This window comes from Cydia fagiglandana, chromosome 15 (assembly GCF_963556715.1).
Source record: "Cydia fagiglandana chromosome 15, ilCydFagi1.1, whole genome shotgun sequence".
Classification (NCBI taxonomy): domain Eukaryota; kingdom Metazoa; phylum Arthropoda; class Insecta; order Lepidoptera; family Tortricidae; genus Cydia; species Cydia fagiglandana.
The window spans coordinates 2,733,063-2,756,862 of NC_085946.1; the positions used below are offsets into that span (position 1 = coordinate 2,733,063).

General features: G+C 38.1%; 1 protein-coding gene across 4 annotated transcripts in view; it reads left to right on the forward strand.

Annotated features, from left to right (window-relative positions):
• Positions 1–344: 344 nt before the first annotated feature.
• Positions 345–23,800, forward strand: part of LOC134671254 (acyl-CoA:lysophosphatidylglycerol acyltransferase 1-like) — a 610,785-nt gene continuing 587,329 nt past the window's right edge. For 2 of the 4 annotated variants that reach the window (XR_010099198.1, XM_063529065.1), the window contains exon 1: positions 541–684. Coding sequence is in view for 2 of the 4 variants with exons in the window: in XM_063529065.1 (XP_063385135.1) it covers positions 562–684 (123 nt within the window). In the remaining 2 variants the exon portion in view is untranslated. Of the gene's footprint in view, positions 483–540; positions 685–2,043; positions 2,075–23,800 lie in introns of those variants that run through there. The other 2 variants (XM_063529066.1, XM_063529067.1) reach the window with 2 other exon arrangements.

Here is a 23,800-nt window from a genome sequence, read left to right on the forward strand (position 1 = left end):
ACATAGCCTCTTATAAGTTTTAACATGATAATCCACACATCCTAATAAGCCTTCTTTGTCCACAGTCCTAGAAAGCGGCGACGAACCAGCAGCCTGCGGAAACCACCGCACCCTGGTCCTGGCCAACCACCAGAGCACCGGCGACGTGCCCCTCCTCATGGGGGCGTGGAACCCGCGCCCGGGCGTCCTCTCCAACCTCATGTGGATCATGGACCGCGTGTTCAAGTTCACCAACTTCGGCATCGTCAGCGTGCTGCACGAGGACTTCTTTATACAGGCGGTGAGTGATGTCAGTCATTAGGCAATCATGATCGCTAGTGTAGGCCAACCACCAGAGCACCGGCGACGTGCCCCTCCTCATGGGGGCGTGGAACCCGCGCCCGGGCGTCCACTCCAACCTCATGTGGATCATGGACCGCGTGTTCAAGTTCACCAACTTCGGCATCGTCAGCGTGCTGCACGAGGACTTCTTTATACAGGCGGTGAGTGATGTCAGTCATCAGGCAATCATGGCCGCTAGTGTAGGCCAACCACCAGAGCACCGGCGACGTGCCCCTCCTCATGGGGGCGTGGAACCCGCGCCCGGGCGTCCTCTCCAACCTCATGTGGATCATGGACCGCGTGTTAAAGTTCACCAACTTCGGCATCGTCAGCGTGCTGCACGAGGACTTCTTTATACAGGCGGTGAGTGATGTCAGTCATCAGGCAATCATGGTCGCTAGTGTAGGCCAACCACCAAAGCACCGGCGACGTGCCCCTCCTCATGGGGGCGTGGAATCCGCGCCCGGGCGTCCTCTCCAACCTCATGTGGATCATGGACCGCGTGTTCAAGTTACCCACGAGATATAACTACATAATATATAATTTCATATTAATAACATTCACAAGATATAATGAACGTCTGCTATAACATCAAAATCAATATTTTTATTAGGAATAACGGTCAATTAACATAATACTCATTTTGTATAATGACTTTTTATATAACACTCAAATACTCTAACTTCAGTTTATATAACATACATAACGTATATCGATCATAGTATATACTATCTATTAGTATACTGATTATAAAATATAATAGCGTATGATATACCAGAAAAGTAGGTTAGGTTAGGTTAGAACTGCGACCCCTACAGAAAACAAACTGCTGCCAGAAAAGTAGGTTAGGTTAGGTTAGAACTGCGACCCCTACAGAAAACAAACTGCTACCAGAAAAGTAGGTTAGGTTAGGGTAGAACTGCGACCTCTACAGAAACCAAACTGCTGCCAGAAATGTAGGTTAGGTTAGGTTAGAACTGCAACCTCTACAGAAAACAAACTGCTGCCAGAAAAGTAGGTTAGGTTAGATTAGAACTGCGACCCCTACAGAAAACAAACTGCTGCCAGAAAAGTAGGTTAGGTTAGGTTAGTACTGCGACCCCTACAGAAAACAAACTGCTGCCAGAAAAGTAGGTTAGGTTAGGTTAGAACTGCGACCCCTACAGAAAACAAACTGTTGCCAGAAAAGTAGGTTAGGTTAGGTTAGAACTGTGACCCTTACAGAAAACAAACTGCTGCCAGAAAAGTAGGTTAGGTTAGGTTAGAACTGCGACCCCTACAGAAAACAAACTGCTGCCAGAAAAGTAGGTTAGGTTAGGTTAGAATTGCGACCCCTACAGAAAACAAACTGCTGCCAGAAAAGTAGGTTAGGTTAGGTTAGAACTGCGACCCCAATAGAAAACAAACTGCTGCCAGAAAAGTAGGTTAGGTTATACAATATGAGCATTATGCATTTTGGTGTTATATGTTTTGAGTAATATACATTATAAATCTGAGATATTATGAACGTTATACATAATGATCATTATATCCAATGATATTATACTTAAATAACGGTATACTTAACAAAAGTATATATTTTGATGTTATATCTAACGTTCGTTATACACCTTGAACGGTATACAAAACAAACTTATACAATATGAGCGTATATAATATGAATATTATAGTATAAGTTCTTATGTCTTATATTACTTACCCCACCAACTTCGGCAACGTCAGCGTGCTGCACGAGGACTTCTTTATACAGGCGGTGAGTGATGTCAGTCATCAATCAATCATCAGACGATTCGTCTGCTCGTTTGCCTACTATATCATAAAAAAGAAAAATAACTTACTAATACCTACCTTTAAACGAGCAATTCTTGTCTAATTATTTATATATTTCGGGGATCTCGGAAACGGCTCTAACGATTTCGATGTTTCGTAATTAGGAGGTTTTCGAGGGCGAAAAATCGATCTAGCTAGAGGTCTTATCTCTAGGAAAACGCGCATTTTTTTATTTATAAGTTTTCCGAGCAAAGCTCGGTCTCCCAGATATTATCGTATGATATAAGGCATATTTATTCATGCCTTATTCACTTAATAGTAAGTACTTACTTACCTTAAACTTTTGTAGTGAAGCCTTTTTCATCGCCATGGGAAAAGTGTCAAGGGCAGAGCGGTATTGAAATATGGCAGTTTTACTCGTACTTTGCAACAGTTTTTATTGTCCATTTATCTAATATCAATCCGGCCAAGTGCGAGTCGCTTTTTATAGTGGAAACAAATACATCATCTGTCATCAGTCTTACAAGACTCCACTGTACGTCTGTCTGTCACCAGGCTGTTTCTCATGAACCGTGATAGCTAGACAATTGAAATTTTCACAGATGATGTATTTGTTATACCGGGTGTGGCCTGTAACATGAGCAAAAATTTTAACTGTAGGCTGTACTTCTCATATTGATCAACATTTGTTCAGCGACTATTAAAAATAACTTGTGGTTTGATTTTTAATACACTAAGACGCAATGTATTGCGAATTTTGTTATTTTTAAGGCGTGACAAGCAACGTCAATCACAGTGATATGGCGTGGCGATGGCGTTCATTGAAGATAATATTTATTTTGTATGAAAAATAGGGAGTCTAAATACTTCATAATTTTTAAAAGTTGTTGAACAAAAGTGTCACCGTTTGAGGAGTACAATCTATGTTTAATTATTTGCTCGTGTTACAGGCCACACCCGGTATTAATCGGGTCCCGTTTTTACCCCTTGGGTACGGAACCCTAATAACGATAGAGATGGGAACAAGCTGATCATTGTACGAAATTCCTCGAAGTAAACGTCTCTTCTTTAGACTATGTAATGTTACAGTTCAATCTAAATCTGGAGGCCAATTCAAACTTACATTGTGACATTGTCATTCGCGCATGCTTTTCGCTCTTACCTGTCCGTAATTGAATTAGCGCGAGCGAGATGCACTGGCGACTGATATCATTAGATATCATTTTGATGTCACACTATTATTTTGAATTGGTCTCCCGTAGGTTGTTTAAATATTCAGTTGTTAAAGGTCATGCGATAAAAATAAAGTCAAAGTTACTTTGAATTGAACTTTTATTGAGTGACACGAGTTTCATGTTTTAATAAAATTAGTGTCGGAGTGACAGTGTTTTGACAGTTATAATAAATCAAAAGCTGAAAATGTTTTATCGAGTAATATTTTAACTGATGTCTGGAAAATTTTCAGGTTTGTGAAGCATTTTCACATACATTTTGTATGAACCGTCACAAAACTAAGTCCCAAATATTGCATGAAAAACTGGGGACAAATTTTTTCTTTCTTTTGATCAATAGTCCTCGTCGAAATAACTCAAAAGTTTTTAGTTAAAAAAAATGGTACATTCAGCAGCAGAAGTACCTAAGCGGGCCCGGTGTTCAAAATGATCTTGACGTGACTTTATTGTTAAGATAATAAGAGCGTGTCAAGGTAGCAACTTCTGCTGGTGACTGTACTGAAAAAAAAATAGTAGGTAGTGTGTGTCGCCATGCAAGCAATCTAACCAACTTATTTTAATTATTCATGTGAGCGAACATGGTGTCCCACTGCTGGGTAAAAGCATCTATCTTCCCTTTTCACGTATCCCGGTCTTTCATTTCGCCAACGCCGTCGAGGTTTGCCGCGACCCTGGGTTCGATTTTGTGGGTCCTAATTGGTTATTGTAAAACAACAACAAATTTTAATAATAATAAGTATTCAAAATTACATAATCACATTCTGCGCGTCCGTCAGACTATTACCAATAGTTTAGCCACAGATTCAATATTATGATACAAGTAGCAGACGCGCCACTACTGGAATAAAATAAAAGGAAAATATCAACATTTATTGTTGAGAATAACAACACCAGTTTATCTTGTTTATTCCTTTGCATCCTGTATAAAAGCTGTGTTCAAGGATGCAACTGTGACGTTCGGATGTCAACTTGATGTTATTGCCGCCACTGTATCTGTAAATTACCTTGATGAAATGATGACACTCGCCGCTGCATTACTGCCGCCATTATACCTTTATAATCACAATCAATCATAAAGGTGACAGTACATTTACAACGACAGCAGCACTACCATTCATTTTACTATGGAAATTGACAATGACACCGACGCGTTCGTACTAGTAGTGCAGCTGCGGTCAGAAATGGAATGTTACCCTTACGATCATTCCGTCACTGATTTCATCAAATAAATTTACAGAGAACGCGGCGGCAATAACAACGCCACAACAGTAACGTAGGTTGACGTCCGAACGTAAAAGAAATCAATGCGATGAAACCTTCATATAGTATAGTAAGAGAAGATTTATATAATAGGTCCTTGATCGTAAGCGTAATTAATCTCCTTGTCGTTAAACACAGAGATCGACAGCTTACTTTACTAACTTCGCACACAAATACCAATTTTGTTTATTGGATGGGCCAATCTTTCGAGTACCTACCGTTTTATGACATAATTGAGTTTCCAAACGTGACACGTAAATAAATTATGTTTAATATTTTTCTTGCTAAACTGAAATGGAACACGACAGTGAATAAGTCATAATTTGAGACTGTCTCTATCCAAAGTGGCGTATCTCTTGCACCAGGTAATCCGTGGTCAGTCACAGCGTCTCAGCATTGTTTACGGTGTATCGTATTCGTCCGTGGGTGGACTTGATTTGTATTTGACACAGATACGAATGTCCGCGGGCGCCTTGAGAAATGTACGCAATTAATGATTACGGTTTTGATGTTTGCTATGACGTGTGATTAAGTATAAAGGCCGGGCCACGACATTGCGCGACCCGCGGCGGCGGCGGCAACCATAGGTGGGAACAAAAAGTCCGATCGCTGTGTCTCGCACCAAACTATGGGCGCCGCTCGTCGCTGCCGTAGCCGCGCGATGTTGTGGCCGAGCCCTTAGCAAAGAGAATCTGATATAGAGGCGGATTGTTAAAGTAATTTTTGTAGCCACAGTAAATTTACTGCCATCTTTTGACAACTGATTAAAACTTTTAGAACGCCATTTGACATCCTTGTTCTTTCACTGAATTATGTGTTAAATTTGTTAAAAAGTATCAAAATATCGCCATCTACTCGAGTATAGGCCAAAGGTATGGTGCCATCGCTCGAAAAAATACCTTTACCCTGTACCATACCTATAAGTCTCTGTGTGTATGTAGTACAATAAAATTAGACTATGACAGAAACTTTAGAATGCGAACCGTAGAGATAAATCTCTAGTTGGAAAGTAATTCCTGAATGGCAGATCGAAATATGACTGTATTGTTTTATTATAGACTGTGGCCTAGGTAACGTTTCCACGACTTACCCCACGGTGTTCATCCCGTACATGGAAATATTTATTTGGAAAGTAATTCCTGAACGGCATATACTTTTTGAGAGTGGTTTCATTTCCTATTGGCTATTGATGTCTGTACATGTATTTGAGAGTCATAGGTACTATTGCTTTCCGTATCGCGTTGCTTTGATATATGTATTGTAACACAACACAAGTAACGAATACTCACAACGATCAACTGCCGTATTCGAACTTCAAGATATTCACAAGAGACGACACGTACTAGATCCATTCTACTCGTAGATACGTTATAGTTTAGAAATCAATTAGTTCTCTTTTGCAGCGCAATTCGGGCAACCAATATCACTTTTACGTTAGATAGAGTAAGAGATATATTAGGTGTGAACTGGATATCTAAGTCCTGTGGAAATCGTTCAAAAGTATCTCCAAAATCGCGCAAATGTCAAATTTGACAGGTTAGATCTTAAACATATCGTTATCGTATCTTGGTGATGTCTAATAGATGTCTATTTCAAAATCCGAATCGGGCCCCAATTCCCTACTCGGTACACATGTGCAAAATGCCGCACCGCACTTGAAGTGGCCATTAAATTGATTGGTTCCCCGTGCATTCAAATTGATTGGAAAAGCTGGAGTCGATTCAAATTTAACTACCTGTACTCGTTTTGAACTGGTTATGATACGACCTTGACTATCATCTTGACGATGGAGATTTTGCCCGCAGAATTGACCCTTTTAGGGTTCCGTACCTCAAAAGGAAAAAGCGGAACCCTTATAGAATCACTCGTGCGCCTGTCTGTCTGTCCGACCATTAGGGATAAGTTCGCCCTTGTACTATATTTATGTTCTATCCGATGTTACCTTCATTCCTCTCTTCCGTACAATACAGTGTTACTTACTTACTTAACTATTGAGTCTAAAATTTTGAAAAAAATACACAGTAGATTATGTTTCTACAGATGTCAGGAAAACCTATTGGAAATGTCCAGTCAAGCGGCAGTCGGACTTAATTACTTTGTTTTGATTCCAAACCCTACGGGTTTTTCGAAGACATTTTCATTCACGTTCCACATAAAGAAATGCTTACATTGTTAAAAATCAAGTAATGTACGGGACCCTTGGAACGCGAGTCCGACTCGCACTTGACCGGTTTTTTCTGAAATGTGTTTAACCGTATAACGATGACCTTGTTCTCATAGGAGGTTCTATAGAGATCTCATTTTGAATTGCTTTTTCTAGCAGATGCCAGTTTGCCAGATATCTCTTAACATTTAAATATTATGTCAAGTTTACGTTTAATGCGGTATGAAAGGGTTAAATATTATGACGTGTGCGCTGTACCATCGCCCACACTCTTAACTGTCCATCGGTGGACTTCATGCCTTTTGTAATAACTGTGTTTGTACTACCTATGATACCATCATGACATTTATAAGCTCCGTATTTTCGCGCAAATAAGATCCAAATTCAAACTTACTGTGCAATGTCACTTACGTTTGTTTTGCGTAATGGGTTCCTGTCATCGTTCCGAGAGTGATTTTATGAATAATTGAAAGGCCCGGCAATGAATACGCGTAATTAAATTGAAATCGTTTGCTTAATGAACTGTTTTTAAATGGAATGCATTATTTTTACCACTAACATCGATTGAAGTGGACTTACACTGTGTAGCGTGTAGTGTAGGTGAATGAGCCGGAGATGGAATAAGCTGCTTGCGGTGTGTGGAAAGGATACCTAGGTACTGTGCCATCAGTGATTTGATAAAGCGATCTTTCGTCTCGGCGAACGTTTCATGTATAGATGTTTGCCATCGTATTTTTTCGGAAACGTTTGTATTTGTAACATGTTCAAGTGTTTCCGTGAAAATGCGATGGTAAAATATTATGCACTACCTACATTCTGTATTATGGAGCCCCAGGGCCTTTCCCCATGCACGGGAAAGATAACCTTTATGGTATTTTTTTTTTTAATATTATAGGACATTTTTTTACACGAATTGACTAAGCTCCACGGTAAGCTCATGAAGGCTTGTATTGTGGGTACTCAAAAAACGATTTTAATAATACATAAATACATAGAAAACAACCAGTGGCGGATTTGCAGTCTTTGCCGCCCTAGGCCCCAGGCCTTGTAGCCGCCCCTTTTTCAGCATCAGCACCCATCATATTGACTTAGGTCAGGCAACGAAAAGGTATAGAGGGAAGTGCTTGGGACACATTTTTAACTTAGTAACTTTTTTGGACTCGTTAGGAGGTGAACATATCAAAAGTCCCCTTGAGCGGGGGTAGGGTGGTTGGGTTTGAAGGTCACATTTTTTGGTTTTTCGCTTATTATATCTCAGAAACTATACGTCCTTGTGACATGATCATAGGAACATAGGTTTTACGAAAAAAATAAGCAGTTTACTTATTAATTTTAAGTGCCAGTTTTACCAATAACATTGACTTTTTGTGTACCTACAAAAACATTCAAAAAATCTAAAAGGGAAACAAGAAAAACATTTTTTTTGCCTCTTTTTTTTGAATAACTGCTAAACTATTTATCCTAAAATTATAAAAAAAAAATTCGAGATTCTTACAATGAACTCTTTGATTTGATATGTAACACGATATAGTTTGAAAAACTTTATTTTTAAATTTTCTCATTTACCCCCCAAAAATGGCCTCCATATTTAAAATTCATTTATTTACGTTACACGTCCATCTTTGGGTCACAAACTTACATAATAATGTGTGCCAAATTTCAACTTAATTGGTCCAGCAGTTTCGGAGAAAATAGGCTGTAACAGACGAACAGCCCGACGCACGAGTGATCCTTTAGGGTTCCGTGTTTTTCCTTTTGAGGTACGGACCCTTATAAACGGGGAACAAGGCGCGAAGGCGTCAACAATCTGCGAAATCGACGCCACACTCACGTTCGCGGCTTCGCGCCGCGATTCGCGCACTAGTGTGGAGGACCCTCAAGATATCGTAAAAATTGTAGCTTATAGCAAATTTAACCAACTTTCATTTTGTAAAAACTAAGATATAACTTATAAGTCAAAAATTGTGTTTCAACCATTTCCCTCTATAGGTACCTTTTTTTGAGAATTCGTTGCCTGGCCTAATTTTGAGTTATTTTTAGTTATCATCAGCGAATTTTTTGTCTCAATTTGCCGCCCCTAATATCACGCCGCCCTAGGCCCGGGCCTACTGTGCCTTATGGGAAATCCGCCACTGAAAACAACAAATATCTGTGTCTTCACACAAATAAATGCCCTTACCGGGATCGGAACTCGAGACCATCGGCTTAATAGCCAGGGTCACTACCTACTAGGCCAGACAGGTCGTCTACTTTATGTTTCAAAACATTATTTTTAACAGAAATTTGAAACAAAAGCCTCATGTTTTCCCATTACCCAAAACTGGATTAGTCTAAAAAGAAAAATGTTAAACATAATCTCTTTACGTGTCACGTTTGCGAACTCAATTACGAGTTACGACAGAAAATGGCACTTGAAAAGTCTGCTCATCCAATAAATAACAATTCTCGACGAGACAACGAAGAATTCTCCAATCGGCTCATTGTGATTGCCCAATTCGAACTTTAAGATACGTCAATTAATAGATCTAGAAACGTGTGATCTAGAAAATTGTTTGAAGAAACGTCGCATTTCACACTGACATATCTAATCCATATCGTCTCTAAATCTATTGATTGACGTATCTTAAAGTTCGAATCGGGTGTTAAGAGTCACACGAACGTGGCCGCAGCCCATACAATAGACTTTTTGCTTTCATTTTAAAACAAGTTTCTGAAATAACATGAAATTTGACTATCGGCCTGATTCGAACTTTAAGATATGTCAAAAAATTTCTTAAAGATACGACATGGATCAGATATGTCAGTGTCAAAGGTGGCGTTTCTTCAAACAAAAACGTCACTTGGGGCATATTTCATAACAAGGGCATTTTTCGACTTAAAATACGTGAGTGTCCCGTTCTTAATATATTTAATATATCTGTGTCTCACGGAAGTTGTAAAGAAAGATCAAATCACTTAATATGTGACGTTCCACTGGTAAAGGTACCTTATGGCGGTTGACGCTTAAGCTATTATTAAAGACGCTCCAACACCAACGCGCCGACGGCCATAAGGTACCTTTACCCGTGGAACGTCACATATTTCGTCAATTTTACCTATTAGTATACTGTCAGTAGCTTCAGTTGAACTTATAGTTCGTTAAGAGAAAGGTTTTCTAGTTCAGGTGAAATGAATGCGCTGCCTTTTGCTAATGTGCTGGCTTTTAAAAAAACAGTAAGTACAGATGTCATCGGGGAAATCTCATGAGAACTAGAACCTTTTAGAAAAATGACATATTGTCGTTGTTTCGATCCATTCCAGCTTTTATAATATGCCGCGTAATTTCAATGACTATGATGTCTAAATTAACGCAGCCAAATTAATTATAAATTAACGTAGTTAACACTTAAAATGTATGCAAATTTTCAGCTTCATTGGAAGTCGGAAAGTGGATCAAATTTAACTTGCAAGACTTGACGTTACAAACATACTTGCAAGACTTGACGGTACAAGTTAATAACAAGTAACTGTCAAAAATATTTTTTGATACACACTTTTATTGCCGACTGTACTTTTTCTCCTTTGCATGTCTATCAAGTAGTTCCCGAGACCATTCAAATGAGCCTAAACTCGAGTTTATATTTTTCTACCGAAGAGTTCCTGAGGCTACCTTCCGACTGCATCATCAGATTAGCTCCAGTTTATAGTTCGTTTTTTTAGCATTAGAAATAAGATAAACAATCTTGATGTGTCTTTTAATTGAAAAACACATTTTAATTCTGCTTTCATAAGTACCTAATAGTTATTGATTTTTAAAAAGCGTTTTTCAATTAAAGGACATGTCAAGATCGCTGACCTTCTTTCACCTTCTTTCTAATGCTAAAAACCGGGCAAGTGCGAGTCGGACTCGCGCACGAAGGGTTCCGTACCACAATGCAAAAAAAAAACAAATAAAGGCAAAAAAAAAACGGTCACCCATCCAAGTACTGACCACTCCCGACGTTGCTTAACTTTGGTCAAGAATCACGTTTGTTGTATGGGAGCCCCATTTAAATTTTTATTTTATTCTGTTTTCAGTATTTGTTGTTATAGCGGCAACAGAAATACATAATCTGTGAAAATTTCAACTGTCTAGCTATCACGGTTCGTGAGATACAGCCTGGTGACAGACGGACGGACGGACGGACGAACAGCGAAGTCTTAGTAATAGGGTCCCGTCTTACCCTTTGGGTACGGAACCCTAAAAATAACGAAATATAGCATATATTATTATTGCATCGTCATCGGAAATACGGAAGTGTGCGATATCTCAACTCAACCAGACACCCCGAAGTGGTTCAAATTTAATTTACAAGATTTGAAGCACCATATTGGTACATAGGTACACAGGTATAAAGCTTGTAATATTAGTACTACAATAAACCAGAGCTGCTGTCGTTCAAAATCAACTTAACAAAGTGTCTCAAACCCCGCCTTAAGGCTCCATTCAACTCCAAACTACGGAAGCTCAGTTATTAGCGGGTAGAGCACAAACAAGCTAACCGACGGCGAAAAGGGCACATATGCGTTACAACTCCATAGAGACTCGGCCTTTTGAAAATTTACACGGGTTTATTAGTTGTACCAATAAAAAGCAAGTTTACTGCACTAGAGGGCTATATGAAATCGTTTTTAATAGTGCAGTGGGGTGTGTGTTAGAGGAGGTAGCGATTAGCGTGCTTAGGTGCATAGGCCCAGCATAATGCTTGCTAAATTAACCCCTTTTGGTCCCGCATAGTTTGGGAACATTTTTTTTTATTTTTGTTTTAAATATTTGGCAACAATCCTACACAGGTGGAACTAGCCCCAAACTAAATAATGCTTGTGGTAGGTATGGCCTTATGGGTACTATAGGCGACATGCGACGATATAGGGTAACAGCACCAGTGGCCAGCCAGGGACCAGTGGTCAGCCTTTTGAGTCGTTTATTGGTCATAAATATCTGGTATATTCGTTTAAACAAATCGCGATTACTCGAATAGGAGCTTTGATTCCTTATTGGTTAATACGTCACACGACAGGTGGGGTGAGGGAACGGGGGGAAGAAATATACTCGTTCATACAGGTGCTGTTTGTCGAAGAGTGCAAAAGTGTCACGTCCGCCATATTTTTTTCTGCACGTGGTGTTCTCTTAACAGGCAAGAAAAACTATGTTTTAATGTTATAAGTTATTATTTTTGTTAATGATTGGTTTGATTATTAGTTTATCTATTAAATTGGATTATGTTTTGATAAAAATATCAATATTTCACTTATAAATTGAGGGGGCTGGCCACTGGATAACACTTTTTTCCAAAAAATCCAGTGTTCAGCCCCCCACGGCTGACCTTTGGGTTATTCGTTTATTTTATTATTTTCGAGCCAGTGCGACCGTTAGGTCCGTTAAATTTACATTTTCAAATTTAGTTAGGCATGCCCTAGTCAATTTTAAGTAAAATCCAGTAGTCAGCCGCATTTGAAATTACGTTATAATGCGGCTGACCACTGGAACTTCTTCACTTCACTTCGCGGATCCAATACTCAGCCATTGACGTTGCTTGGTACGTCGCCGCCAAAAATAAGTCCACATTTTTAAACCCTATCTCATTGAAATAAGGTTCAAAAGTGTATACATATTTATGACGTTAACTATACATAACTATCACTTTGCTTTTTCCTGGTAGGTATAAGACTTTGTTTATTAATGATAATTAGATCTGCATAGAATCGTTTCATTATTTTTTACCGAATAGGTACCTTCTTCTTACTCGCGTTATCCCGGCATTTTTGCCACGGCTCATGGGAGCCTGGGGTCCGCTTGACAACTTTTTTAGTTAAGTACATAACTAACAAATTTCGTGTCATAAGAATTGTATGTACTAATAAAAAAAAATGAATATCAAAAAATAATAATGATAATCATATTGTTGGTTATGATATACCTAAATATAAGTGATTTTGATCAAATCATTATGAATATTATAAAGGCTGAGTACTGGGTACACAGAGGCTGCTTACTGGATTTTGGAGGCTGACTACTGGAGAAAAGTGCCACTTTTTGTTTAAACTAAATTAGAGATATTATAAAGAGGATTGTTATTTTTTTTAATATTTTGTTTTAAAATTATGATAAAGAATTGATCTAACTATGTCATTTGTTTAATTATCCGAGTAATCCTGTAGAAATGCCGAACGTTCAAACTTAAAAAAGTCGTTATAAGGCTGACTACTGGTGCCTTTACCCTACATACTAAGGCGCACTGGTCCCACCGCGAGCTAGTAAGCTATGAGCTATCGGCTATAAACACGAACAAAAGATCAGCACTCCCGTGTAAATAAAAGAGACACGGCGATATTTATAGTTACTCGCCCAGCGGTGAGCTATAAATATCGCCGTGTCTCTTTTATTTACACGGGAGTGCTTATCTTTTGTTCGTGTTTATAGCCGATAGCTCATAGCTTACTAGCTCGCGGTGGGACCAGTGCCTAAAATAAAACCTACTTTGATAATCAAGAGTCATCTGAAATCAATAAAATGAAGGCACTGATCTCCGTTTGAAATATAATATCGACACGATGATTATATTTGTTTTGGTTCTTTTTGTTCTGTCATATAAAAACGTATCGTGTAAATAACCTTTAGCACTCTGCTATTTATTGTTGCTTATTATTGGATGCTTTCATATAACTTCAATTGAATACGAGCGAAAGAGAGACATTTTAAATATTAATTATATGGAATACGGTTATCAAAAACGAATTTTTATTTTTATTTATTCTAAATAGAAGATGGGTATAAGAAAAAAAGACAGAATACTATTTATTATTAGCGAGCAGTAGTAAAATATATAAATATATATATATATCTAAGCCATCAACTTACATAATATTCTGTGCTTTAAGCCAACTGCTAACTCCTAACATGCACCACCATTTACAGCCCACTCAGACCACAAACAAGCGGCGAAACAATTAATTTTCAACTTTGTTGCAACGCGTTAACGACGTCCGTATGTGCACGTAACAACATTGTCTCATGCAAGTGCCATATCCGGACATTAGGGCTATGTAGCCTTACGGCTCGATTCGGGAAATGAATTAGAGACTCACTAGATATGAAATAGTAAAGATATGTGACGTTCCACTGCAAAAGGTACCTTATGGCGGCTGGCGCCGCGATTCGGGAAATGAATTAGATATTCACTAGATATGAAATAGTGAAAATATGTGACGTTCCATAGAAAAAGGTACCTTATGGCGACCGGCGCTTACGTCGCATAGCGCCGCAATAATATTGGATCGGCGTTAATAATAGCGTAAGCGCCAACCGCCATAAGGTACCTTTACCCGTGAGACGTCACATATCTTTACTATATCGGTTCTAGTTAATCTGTAATTCATTTCCCGAATCGCGCCGTTAGCTATTCGGAACGAAAGTAACAATTCAATATGATTTAATTTTCTTATATAATTATCGTAAATAGGATTACTTTTACTTTATAAGCCTGTTCTCGTGTAAGTGACTAACGGCCCGATCCGGGAAATCATTTTGAGATTCACTAGATATGAAATAGTAAAGATATGTGACGTTCCACGACAAAAGGTACCATTGTCCCGGCTGAATATTGGAGATGGGTTAATAATAGCGTAAGCGCCAGCCGTAAGCGCCAGCCGCCATAAGATACCTTTTGCCGTGGAACGTCACATATCTTTACTATTTCCTATCTAGGGAATCGCTAATTCATTCGCGCACGAACCCAAATCGCGCCGTTAGTATGTCTTTTATGAGAATAAATATCTTTAAACCTTAACCTAATATCCACTCATATGCTTGATATTTTTCAGTGACCTCTATTATTATAATAAAATAAGGGTGACAGCTGGTAGCTACAGTTACTGTACACGACGCGCGTCCCAGTCATCAAATGTAATTAGATAAGTAAATTCATTAAGTGATAATTTAGATTAAGTTCGAAATTTGTGAATAATAAAATATTACCCTATTGTCTTTTCATTACGTAGCTCTGCTTAACGAGGGGGGCAAAGTGTGGGTCGCCGAGGGCGACACACACTTTGCGCCTTTCCAATAAGTTTACTAAAATAGGCTAGAGCCTAATAAGAATAGATTAGGTAGGATAGCTTATAAGACTTGTAAGTTTAATAAAACGTATTTATAAAATAAATAAATAAGTGCCAGAGGACCGAGGAAAGAGAGGTTCCCTAATTAGAGAGAGATAGGTAGATAGGTAATCCGCGCGCATGCGCCAATCTCTCACGATCCGCGCATGCGCGCCCCGCGGGGAGCGGGGGACGAGGCGCATAAAATAGGTGGTTATAAAAGCCGGTACATCGCCCCGCTCCGCGTCAGTCTAGAGCCAGCAGCCGACCAGGAAACAACTAAAAGAAGAAAAAGGAACCTCTCCAACCTCGACCCTCCTGCATCTGAATAAGCCAGCTGCGTGTTTCATTCCATCCTCTGCTACCTATGAGAATTCTACAGTCCACTCTCTCCCCTCCCCTGCGCACCCCCGCTGCGACACACGAAGATAGGGCCTAACACTCACAGTTACCAAAGCATGTGAGTGGTTAGATTCGTCCGTGGATTTGACATTAAATTATATAATTTCCGACATTCATAACTGCATCGGAATATGTCTAAAAGGAATATACATGGTGTGTCTGACCATGGGGCTTTAAATCCAGGGCTTGATTTTACTCGCTCAACTGAGCTACTTTTACTATGGGACCAACCCTAAAATCGGGGAATTTTTTTTGGCTTTTCCATAGAAAACGTCGACATCTGATCAGCCAAAATGTTTCATACATTTTGGCTGATGAAAGTAAAAAAAAAATTCGGGATTTCGGGGTTGGTGCCATAATAAAAGTAGCTCAGTTTAGCTAGTAGAACCAAGCCCTGGATTTAAAGCCCCATAGTCAGACACACACTGTAAATAAGTTCTTAATTAACGAAAACTGTGAGCATTCATATAAATACTGACTCACAATTAATTAATAAAAATAATTCAAAACATCCCATCGCCTCAACCACCCAACAAATTTATAAATTTATTTCCATTCTTCACGCGCACATAAAAAAATATGGTCCCCGTTGTATGTTTTTTTTAATAAGACATTGATTTTCAATGCTAATGTTTTGTCAGATTGTGGGAGAGTGACATTTGGAGGGGGGATTAACTGGGGGACGGTAATTTCTGAAGTCTTATGAATAATTTAAAGAAACAGCTCTGTTTTGGTTTTGTTTGTAAAAATCTTTGTAAGCTCATGCCTTCTTTTAAGTCTAAGTAGCTTAGGTATACTTGAGTGTTTTGAATTCTAATGTGACAGCTATTTAACTTCAAATTTTATGTTAAAGGGAAAAAATTAAAAAGTGACGCTTCTGGCAGGGTTTTTCAATTTTTCCTTTAGTATAAGTGTTGGAGTCAGACGTACATCTGCTTCTTAAAAAAATATGGTGTTTAGTAGCTAGATTAAAAAAGACAGAAAAGTTCGATTATCTCGAAAACCACGAAACTTTTACTAAACCTATAAGTGCATTTTCTGGACCAGCCTAAGGTGCCCTGTCGGTGGTTGGAATGGTATCCATTAATTACTGGGCACCCTGTAAAAGTTATGTTACTTGAATGTTACGAGTAGTATCTTTTTTTGGCAGATATTTGTCTCCAATAGTGTGGCAGCTAACTCAATGTAAACAAATTTAATTTTATATACAAAGTTCCAAATTAGACGCTAATAACCAACACCGGAATTATAACAACGTTCCCCTTTATCTAAGGCTAAATTAATTCCAATAAATTACATCATCCCGTAGAATCCCGCTTTAATTACAAGAAAATCAGGTGGTGGGGGACTCGGCCCCACCTGGGCCCCGCGATACCTCGATATTTTTATGAGTCTGATGAAGATTTACTGCCCCTTAATGGAAGAAGCTACTAATTTCTTACTTTCCCAAGCTCCTATCTCACCTGATCATTATCACGAAACCTAACCTTATTGTAGACAAAATAAAGTTTATTTTTTAACGAACGGTTCGAAGAGAAATGTGGTTAGGTGTTTAAGGGGATGAAAAGTCGTGTACCTACGTCGCGAATTTCGGTTGCCAAGTGGAATGTTTTTATGCTTCATTTTACATAGGTTTGCCATTAAGGTATGTTTTAAGTTTGTTTCGTTTTTGGAAGTTTGCTTACTTTGCGTTTTTTTGTAATTTTGAATTTTGTACTCTGGTTATTTATGACTGGGAAAGTCTCATATTTTTATATAAATAAAATGCTTTTGTTTTAGGATATGATCACTTGCGACTTTATTTCTTTTGCATATTTTCGAAGGGCACAATTATCCTCCAGCCGCCCAGAGACCTATAAAAAGGTCTCCTGTTCCATTCTAATTTGAAGTTTGTGTTGACAAAATAAAATTTCAATTTGCTTGACAAGGTTTGACGTATGGGCGGCTAGAGGTTAAAGGACGTATTACATTTGATAAGGTCAATGTGGCTAATTCCGTCCACGAGTGTATATTTCTTTTTATTTTCAATCGTAGGAAAAAACCATTTCCTTTTGATTGCTGAAACTAAAAGCAATCGTTGCTATGTCGGTGAAATAATAACTTTTTTTTCGTTGCTCGAGAAAAACGGTAGTGGACGGAATAGCCCCTATGACGGAATTAGCCACATTGACATTACCTAGATAAAAAAAAAATAGAAAGTTTTACGGTTTGAGATCAATGTCAAAACTTTAGTTACAAAGAAAATATTACGCGGATTAACTTAAAATAAAAAATAAAATAAAAAAGTAGAAATTCTGGAGTTCAGTCCTTAAGGAATTTAATTTGTAGTTTGTAATTAAGTGTTGTTATTTAAATATAAGTTTAGTTATTAGTTTAGGTTGAGAAATTAGTGATTTTTGGATTTGTGTTGAATTGTATTGTATTGTAATCTTTGACTTTTTTTTATAGATTTTAAGATTGACATTGAATGTACCTACCAATGATGTTTATGAATAAATTTAGTTAATTCTTAAGGAATTAATTAATCATAGTAGTTTTGAAGTTTATGTAATACCTAAAATTTTATAGAAATCTCTTCGTTGGCAGTTTCGAGGGTAGAAAAATATTAACTACTAATGATAGGTATAAACCAAACCGACCCCTGTGGACTGAAAGAGGGAAAAGTATGCATGAAAAAGTTGTTAAATCTTTCCAAGTATTTAGCGAAAGATGCAAATGTCCCCCCCCCCCCCCTGTAACTTCTAAAATAAGAGAATGATAAAACTAAAAAAAATATATATGTATAATACAATACTATGCAAACTTCCACCGAAAATTGGTTTGAACGAGATCTAGTAAGTAGTTTTTTTTAATACGTCATAAATCGTAAACCGCAATTTTATTATGTTACTTGCTGCTACGGAACCCTTTATGGGCGAGTCCAACTCGCACTTGGTCGCTTTTTTATTTCTAATGCTAAAAAAACGAGGTATAAACCTAGAATGCCGCCTGCATCGCATATTGTGTTTATTAATATACTTATACATAACAAAATCCTCCTCGAATAAGATAATTCGCATTCCTTTATCTACATTTTCAACGTTTGACCGAACGCTGTATGTTTAGTGCCTTACAAAACCTATAACGGCCCTTGGCCGAGTGCCAGCGGTGGTGTAGCGGTCACCTCACAGGTACTCGGTTCGGTTCCCGTTGTTTACGGGTTATGTCATCCGTTTGTGGAGATGACAGAGGAAACGGCATGGGGTGAGTAACGGGTTATACTCTGCTGGAATAAGCCATCGGGAGTGGAGGGTTATGGACGACCCTGCAAAAGTGTACTTACCTAAGGCGCGCAGGTAAATTTTCATAACCATAATCATCATATTCATAATTGTTTGTTTGTATTTCGTCGGGTGACAAGCAAAAGTCTCTAAGTACTATCAAAAAATTAAAGTAACAATGCACTTTATTACACTTGCAACACGGTTTATTGTCCAATAATTTCAATGGTGTTAGTTAGTGATTTTTGCTTGTCACTCGAAGATTTATAAGTCACAAGTCACAATATTCTTTATTGAAGATGTGCCCCTAGGCACATCTTCGGACATAATTAATAGAACAAATTATTATTCAAAACTTATATTGAATAATAAAGTAAAGATGTCAAGTTTAAACATTTCACAAGATGATCGCAAATTATTATTTTTTTGATCATGAACGAAGCAATAGGAGGGATTTTTAGTTTTTTTCCGTGGTTCGTTTTGTACGATATTTTATAAAATATTGTATTTTAAGTTTTTATCACCTTTGTCCAATGAGTTAATGCGATTGACTAAATTATAAAAAATGCACATACTCCATAAAGCTGCAAAAACTTTTGTATGGCATATAACATAACCCACTCATATCCCACTTAAAATAAGGGACACCTTTCCCCTGGACGCGTGTGGTAATTAAAAAAAACCGGCCAAGTGCGAGTCGGACTCGCGTTTCTAGGGTTCCGTACATAAGTCCAACTCACGCTTGACTGCACATGTCTAATAGGTTTTCCTGTCATCTACAGGTAAAGAACTATATTGTGTATTTTTTTCATAATTTTAGACCCAGTAGTTTCGGAGATAAAGGGGGGGCATGGTCATTTTTTGGCTATTTACTTAAATAACTTCGAACCTATGTATTTTAAAATTCTAAAAAAAACATGACCATCTTTGGGTCACTAATTTACATATGTGTACCAAATTTCAACTTAATTGGTCCAGTAGTTCCCGAGAAAATAGGCTGTGACAGACGGACAGACAGACAGACGCACGACTGATCCTATAAGGGTTCCGTTTTTTCCTTTTGAGGTACGGAACCCTAAAAATTGGTAAATTCATAGTCCCATTTCCAATATTCACGAATTGAATGTAACCATTGTTCGTTTAAAAATAAATACAACATTATTTACTTGAATTCAACCGTCCCGGGCGTCTGCTGAATATTTTATGGCGATAAAACGCGTTCTCGGGTCTCGGATGGAAACGAAAAGTTCCCGATGCCAGCCTTCTGCATTTATTAATAAGATTCGCAGCGGTTGGTGGGGCAGAGGAGTCATTTTGGAAGAAATAATTAAATGAATACCTATTATATCAATCAAACAATCAATGTCAATTTTACACAAATCAACCTAGCCTCACAGAAAGCTCAGTATAGTCGCACCAATAAAAGTCTGCAGCGGATTTAATAGCCCACGCAGTGGAAGTGTTATTTATACGTCATAATTTCATAGAAGTTTGACGTTTAAAATGACACTTGCACTGCTTGGGCTATCAAAATCGCTGCAGACTTTTTACGGTCTAAGTATAGTCGCTTGTGTTGTTGGTAAAGATATTTTAAATAAAAAAAAACATACAACCGAATTGATAACCTCCTCCTTTGGGATTTGGAAGTCGGTTAATAATAGATATAGTTAAATACTAAAACATCCTTAATTCGGGAATAAAAATATTTGTAAAAAAATGTCCTTACCAGGATTTGAGCCCGGAACCTCCTGCTCCGTAGGCATAGGCAGGGTCCGTACCGACTAGGCTAGCGTAGTAAAGGATTAAATTATACGACGCGATTCGGGAAATGAATTAGAGATTCACTAGATATGAAATAGTAAAGATATGTGACGTTCTACGGCAAAAGGTACCTTATGGCGGCTGGCGCTTACATCGCATAGCACCGCAATAATATTGGAGCGGTGTTAATAATAACGTAAGCGCCAACTGCCATAAGGTATCTTTACCCGTGGGACGTCACATATCTTTACTATATCGTATCTATATAATCTCAAATTCATTTCCCGGATCGCGCCAATAATCCGTGTTGGTGTGCACGTATTTCGAAGATATCACCATAGCCGCCATGTACCATACCCGATGGAGACCAGACCTATAGTCTCTCCGAAACATTTTGAGCGAGTGCTTAACTAGATAAAAATATGCGAGTTAAACCATAAGATTAGCTTACATTCTCATTATTTATTTTCATCTCAAGTTAGGTTGTTTATAATATGAATATAAAAGTAAAATATAAAAACATCCTGGTACCTTATTATAAGTTATCAATCAAATTATCCTTGTAAATTAATGATGAGTGAACTATCTGTATAGCTATTCTACACATGCCTTCAGATAAATGAAATGTGTATCGACATATGAACCGCTTCGGATCAAGTTATGTGACAGCCCAGACCCGACATAACCTGTATAAAATTATATGTGCTTTAGTTAAAAGGTTTCAGAGCACTCGACTGAATCATATTATGTAAAGTTAGGGTTGTATGAAAGTTTACTGCGTGAAATATGTGCGAGTATATTATTATATGCGTTACGAGAAAGTTTTGTACTTCGGTTCGAGTTTCAAACCTTAGTAATAACCAAATTATCTAGCTTTAGCTAGCCAAAGCCTGCAACTTCAAAACAAAATTCGAAGTCGTGACAAAATTTCAGCCACGTAAAATTTCACCCCCTTATAGTTTGATTTGAAAAAATATGTCATACTGGAGCTCTCATCATCCCAGCCATAAGACGTCCACTGCTGAACATAGGCCTCCCCCTTGTTATGGGGGGTGAATGCTATAATCGCTACGCTTGGCAGGCGGGTTGGTGATCGCAGTCGAGTACACCGAATTTGAGGGACGCTGCTGCCCGTCCACCGGTGGTCCACTGGAGCTCTATATAATAGTAAATATATTAAAACGGGTTACTCGCGGATCTTAAGTCGAAAATAGCTCGACATAATTCTCTCCGTACCGAATAGTATCATCAGGAGCTCGCGTTGCCATACCGGCTCAACCGATAGATATTACTAGTATTTTTAAAGTTCGTTATTTAAAAAAAAACCGTTTCTATTTTTAACGTCTACCTTCAATAGTTTAGAAAACTGTGCGTTATCTGCTATAGTCTGTGCGGAAAGAGAAGAGTCGTGGAATGTATTGGGCCCCATACATTTCACGACTCTTTTCTTTCCGCACATACTATAGTACCTAATAAGTGGGCCATACTGAAAGTTTTTGGATTCTGATATATGAGACGACTTATTTTTTCTAAGTGGCCAGTTCCAGGAATTTCAGTACGCCCTAAGTACAGTGGAGTATTTGTTTTAATTGTTTACATACGATTACTCCATACATATAAAATATATCAAAAAACTTTACCCAATGAGTAAAAGGGCCTTTTCAGAAATAAATATTGAAAACCTGATTCTTTCACATCTGGACGTTCTTGGGCTCATTCTACTCAGAATCGACAGCATTCTCCATCCCACCATTAAAAAAAGATGTCCCAAAATGTCCATTCCGTTACGTCACGTTTTAGTATGAACAATATTTTCACTTGTATGTGCGAGACGTAGTGGAATGTACAATTTTCATACAAATTTTTGGGACATTTTGTTTTATCATCAGAATTGAATATGCTAGTGATTCTGAGTTGAAAGAACCCAAAAAGGCAAAAACACCGGGATCTGTGAGAATCGGGTTTTCGATATTTATTTCTGAAAACGCCCAAAATGACATTCTTTTACGCAGCACTACAGTACCGGTCAAAAGTTTAAGTTCACTCTGTAAATTCGGTTAAATGAAGCTATAACACAATGTACTAATAAAAGTATTTAATAATCTTTTATTACATAATAAATTAAAGGTAATTCTCTAATTTAAAACCACAATTAAATAAAAAAGATCAGTTTTTGCCAACTTTAGACTCTTCAAAATATCCGCCTTTTGCTTTCAATGCTGCCATACACACTTTCGGCATTCGCGTAATTAGTTTTTGCAGTGTTGATGTCGAAATTTTATTCCAACAAATGTATAGGTATTCCCAAAGCTGTTCTTTATTAGTTGGCCGCATTTTTCTCACACTCCTGTCCAATTCATCCCATAACAACTCAATCGGATTGAGGTCGGGCGATTGAGGAGGCCAATCCATATATTTTAATTCTTTTTGGTTCTCTTTGGATGAAATGTAGTTTTTGCACAACTTCGACGTATGCTTGGGATCGTTGTCTTGTTGGAAAACAAAACCTCTGCCTACAATCCGTTTTCCAGATGGAAAAGCGTGACGTTGCAAAATGTTATGATACATTTTCTTATCCATTATGCCATTGACTCTCACGAGATCACCAACTTTATCACCCGCAAAGCATCCCCAGACCATAACTGATCCTCCACCGTGCTTCACTGTTGGCATCACGCATTGCTTTATCATTCGTTCGCCTACTTGTCGTCGAACATATTGACGACGTCTCCCTCCAAAAATTTCAAACTTCGATTCGTCAGAAAATAAAACTTTAGACCACTGTTCAGACGTCCAGTTTTTGTGTTTCTGGGCCCATTTCAACCTCTTAACTTTATTCTGACTACGTAACAAGGGTTTTTTGGCAGCAATACGACCTTTTAGACCATAGTTTCGCAGACGCCGTTGCACTGTCGAAACCGATACTCGCTGTTCTCGGGTGGCGTTGAGTTCTTCGCAAATTTCTGGAGCAGTTAGAGTACGTTGGCGTTTGCTCTGCACGCAAATAAATTGGTCTTCACTTTTAGACGTGACTTTTGGCCTACCTGATCGAGATCGACTGCAATTAAGACCGGTTTTTTGTTTTCGTTTCAAAGTACTCACGACAGCGGTTTGAGAAACCTTCATTTTTTCAGCGATTTTCCGCGTCGTGTAGCCCTCATTTGACAGAGTTACAATAACAGCACGAGTTTCGACACTAAAATCGGCTTTGCGACCCATTTTAAATGATTTCTAACTTCACGAAATCTCATAGGAAATACGGAACAAAAATATTAAATGGATCAAATTTTCCGAATAACATAAAACGATTCCTCCAAGAGGTATTTTTATTGTTATTTGGTAGTCGTAGAAACAATTAAACGTTTGAAATTCAAAACATATTCTATATTTGAACATAATTAAATATGATAACCTTATTTCGCAGAGTGAACTTAAACTTTTGACCGGTACTGTAGGTCAAAAGTTTTTACGGCTAACGAAGGCGAACGCTATTTTTATTATTCTTGTTATAAAGG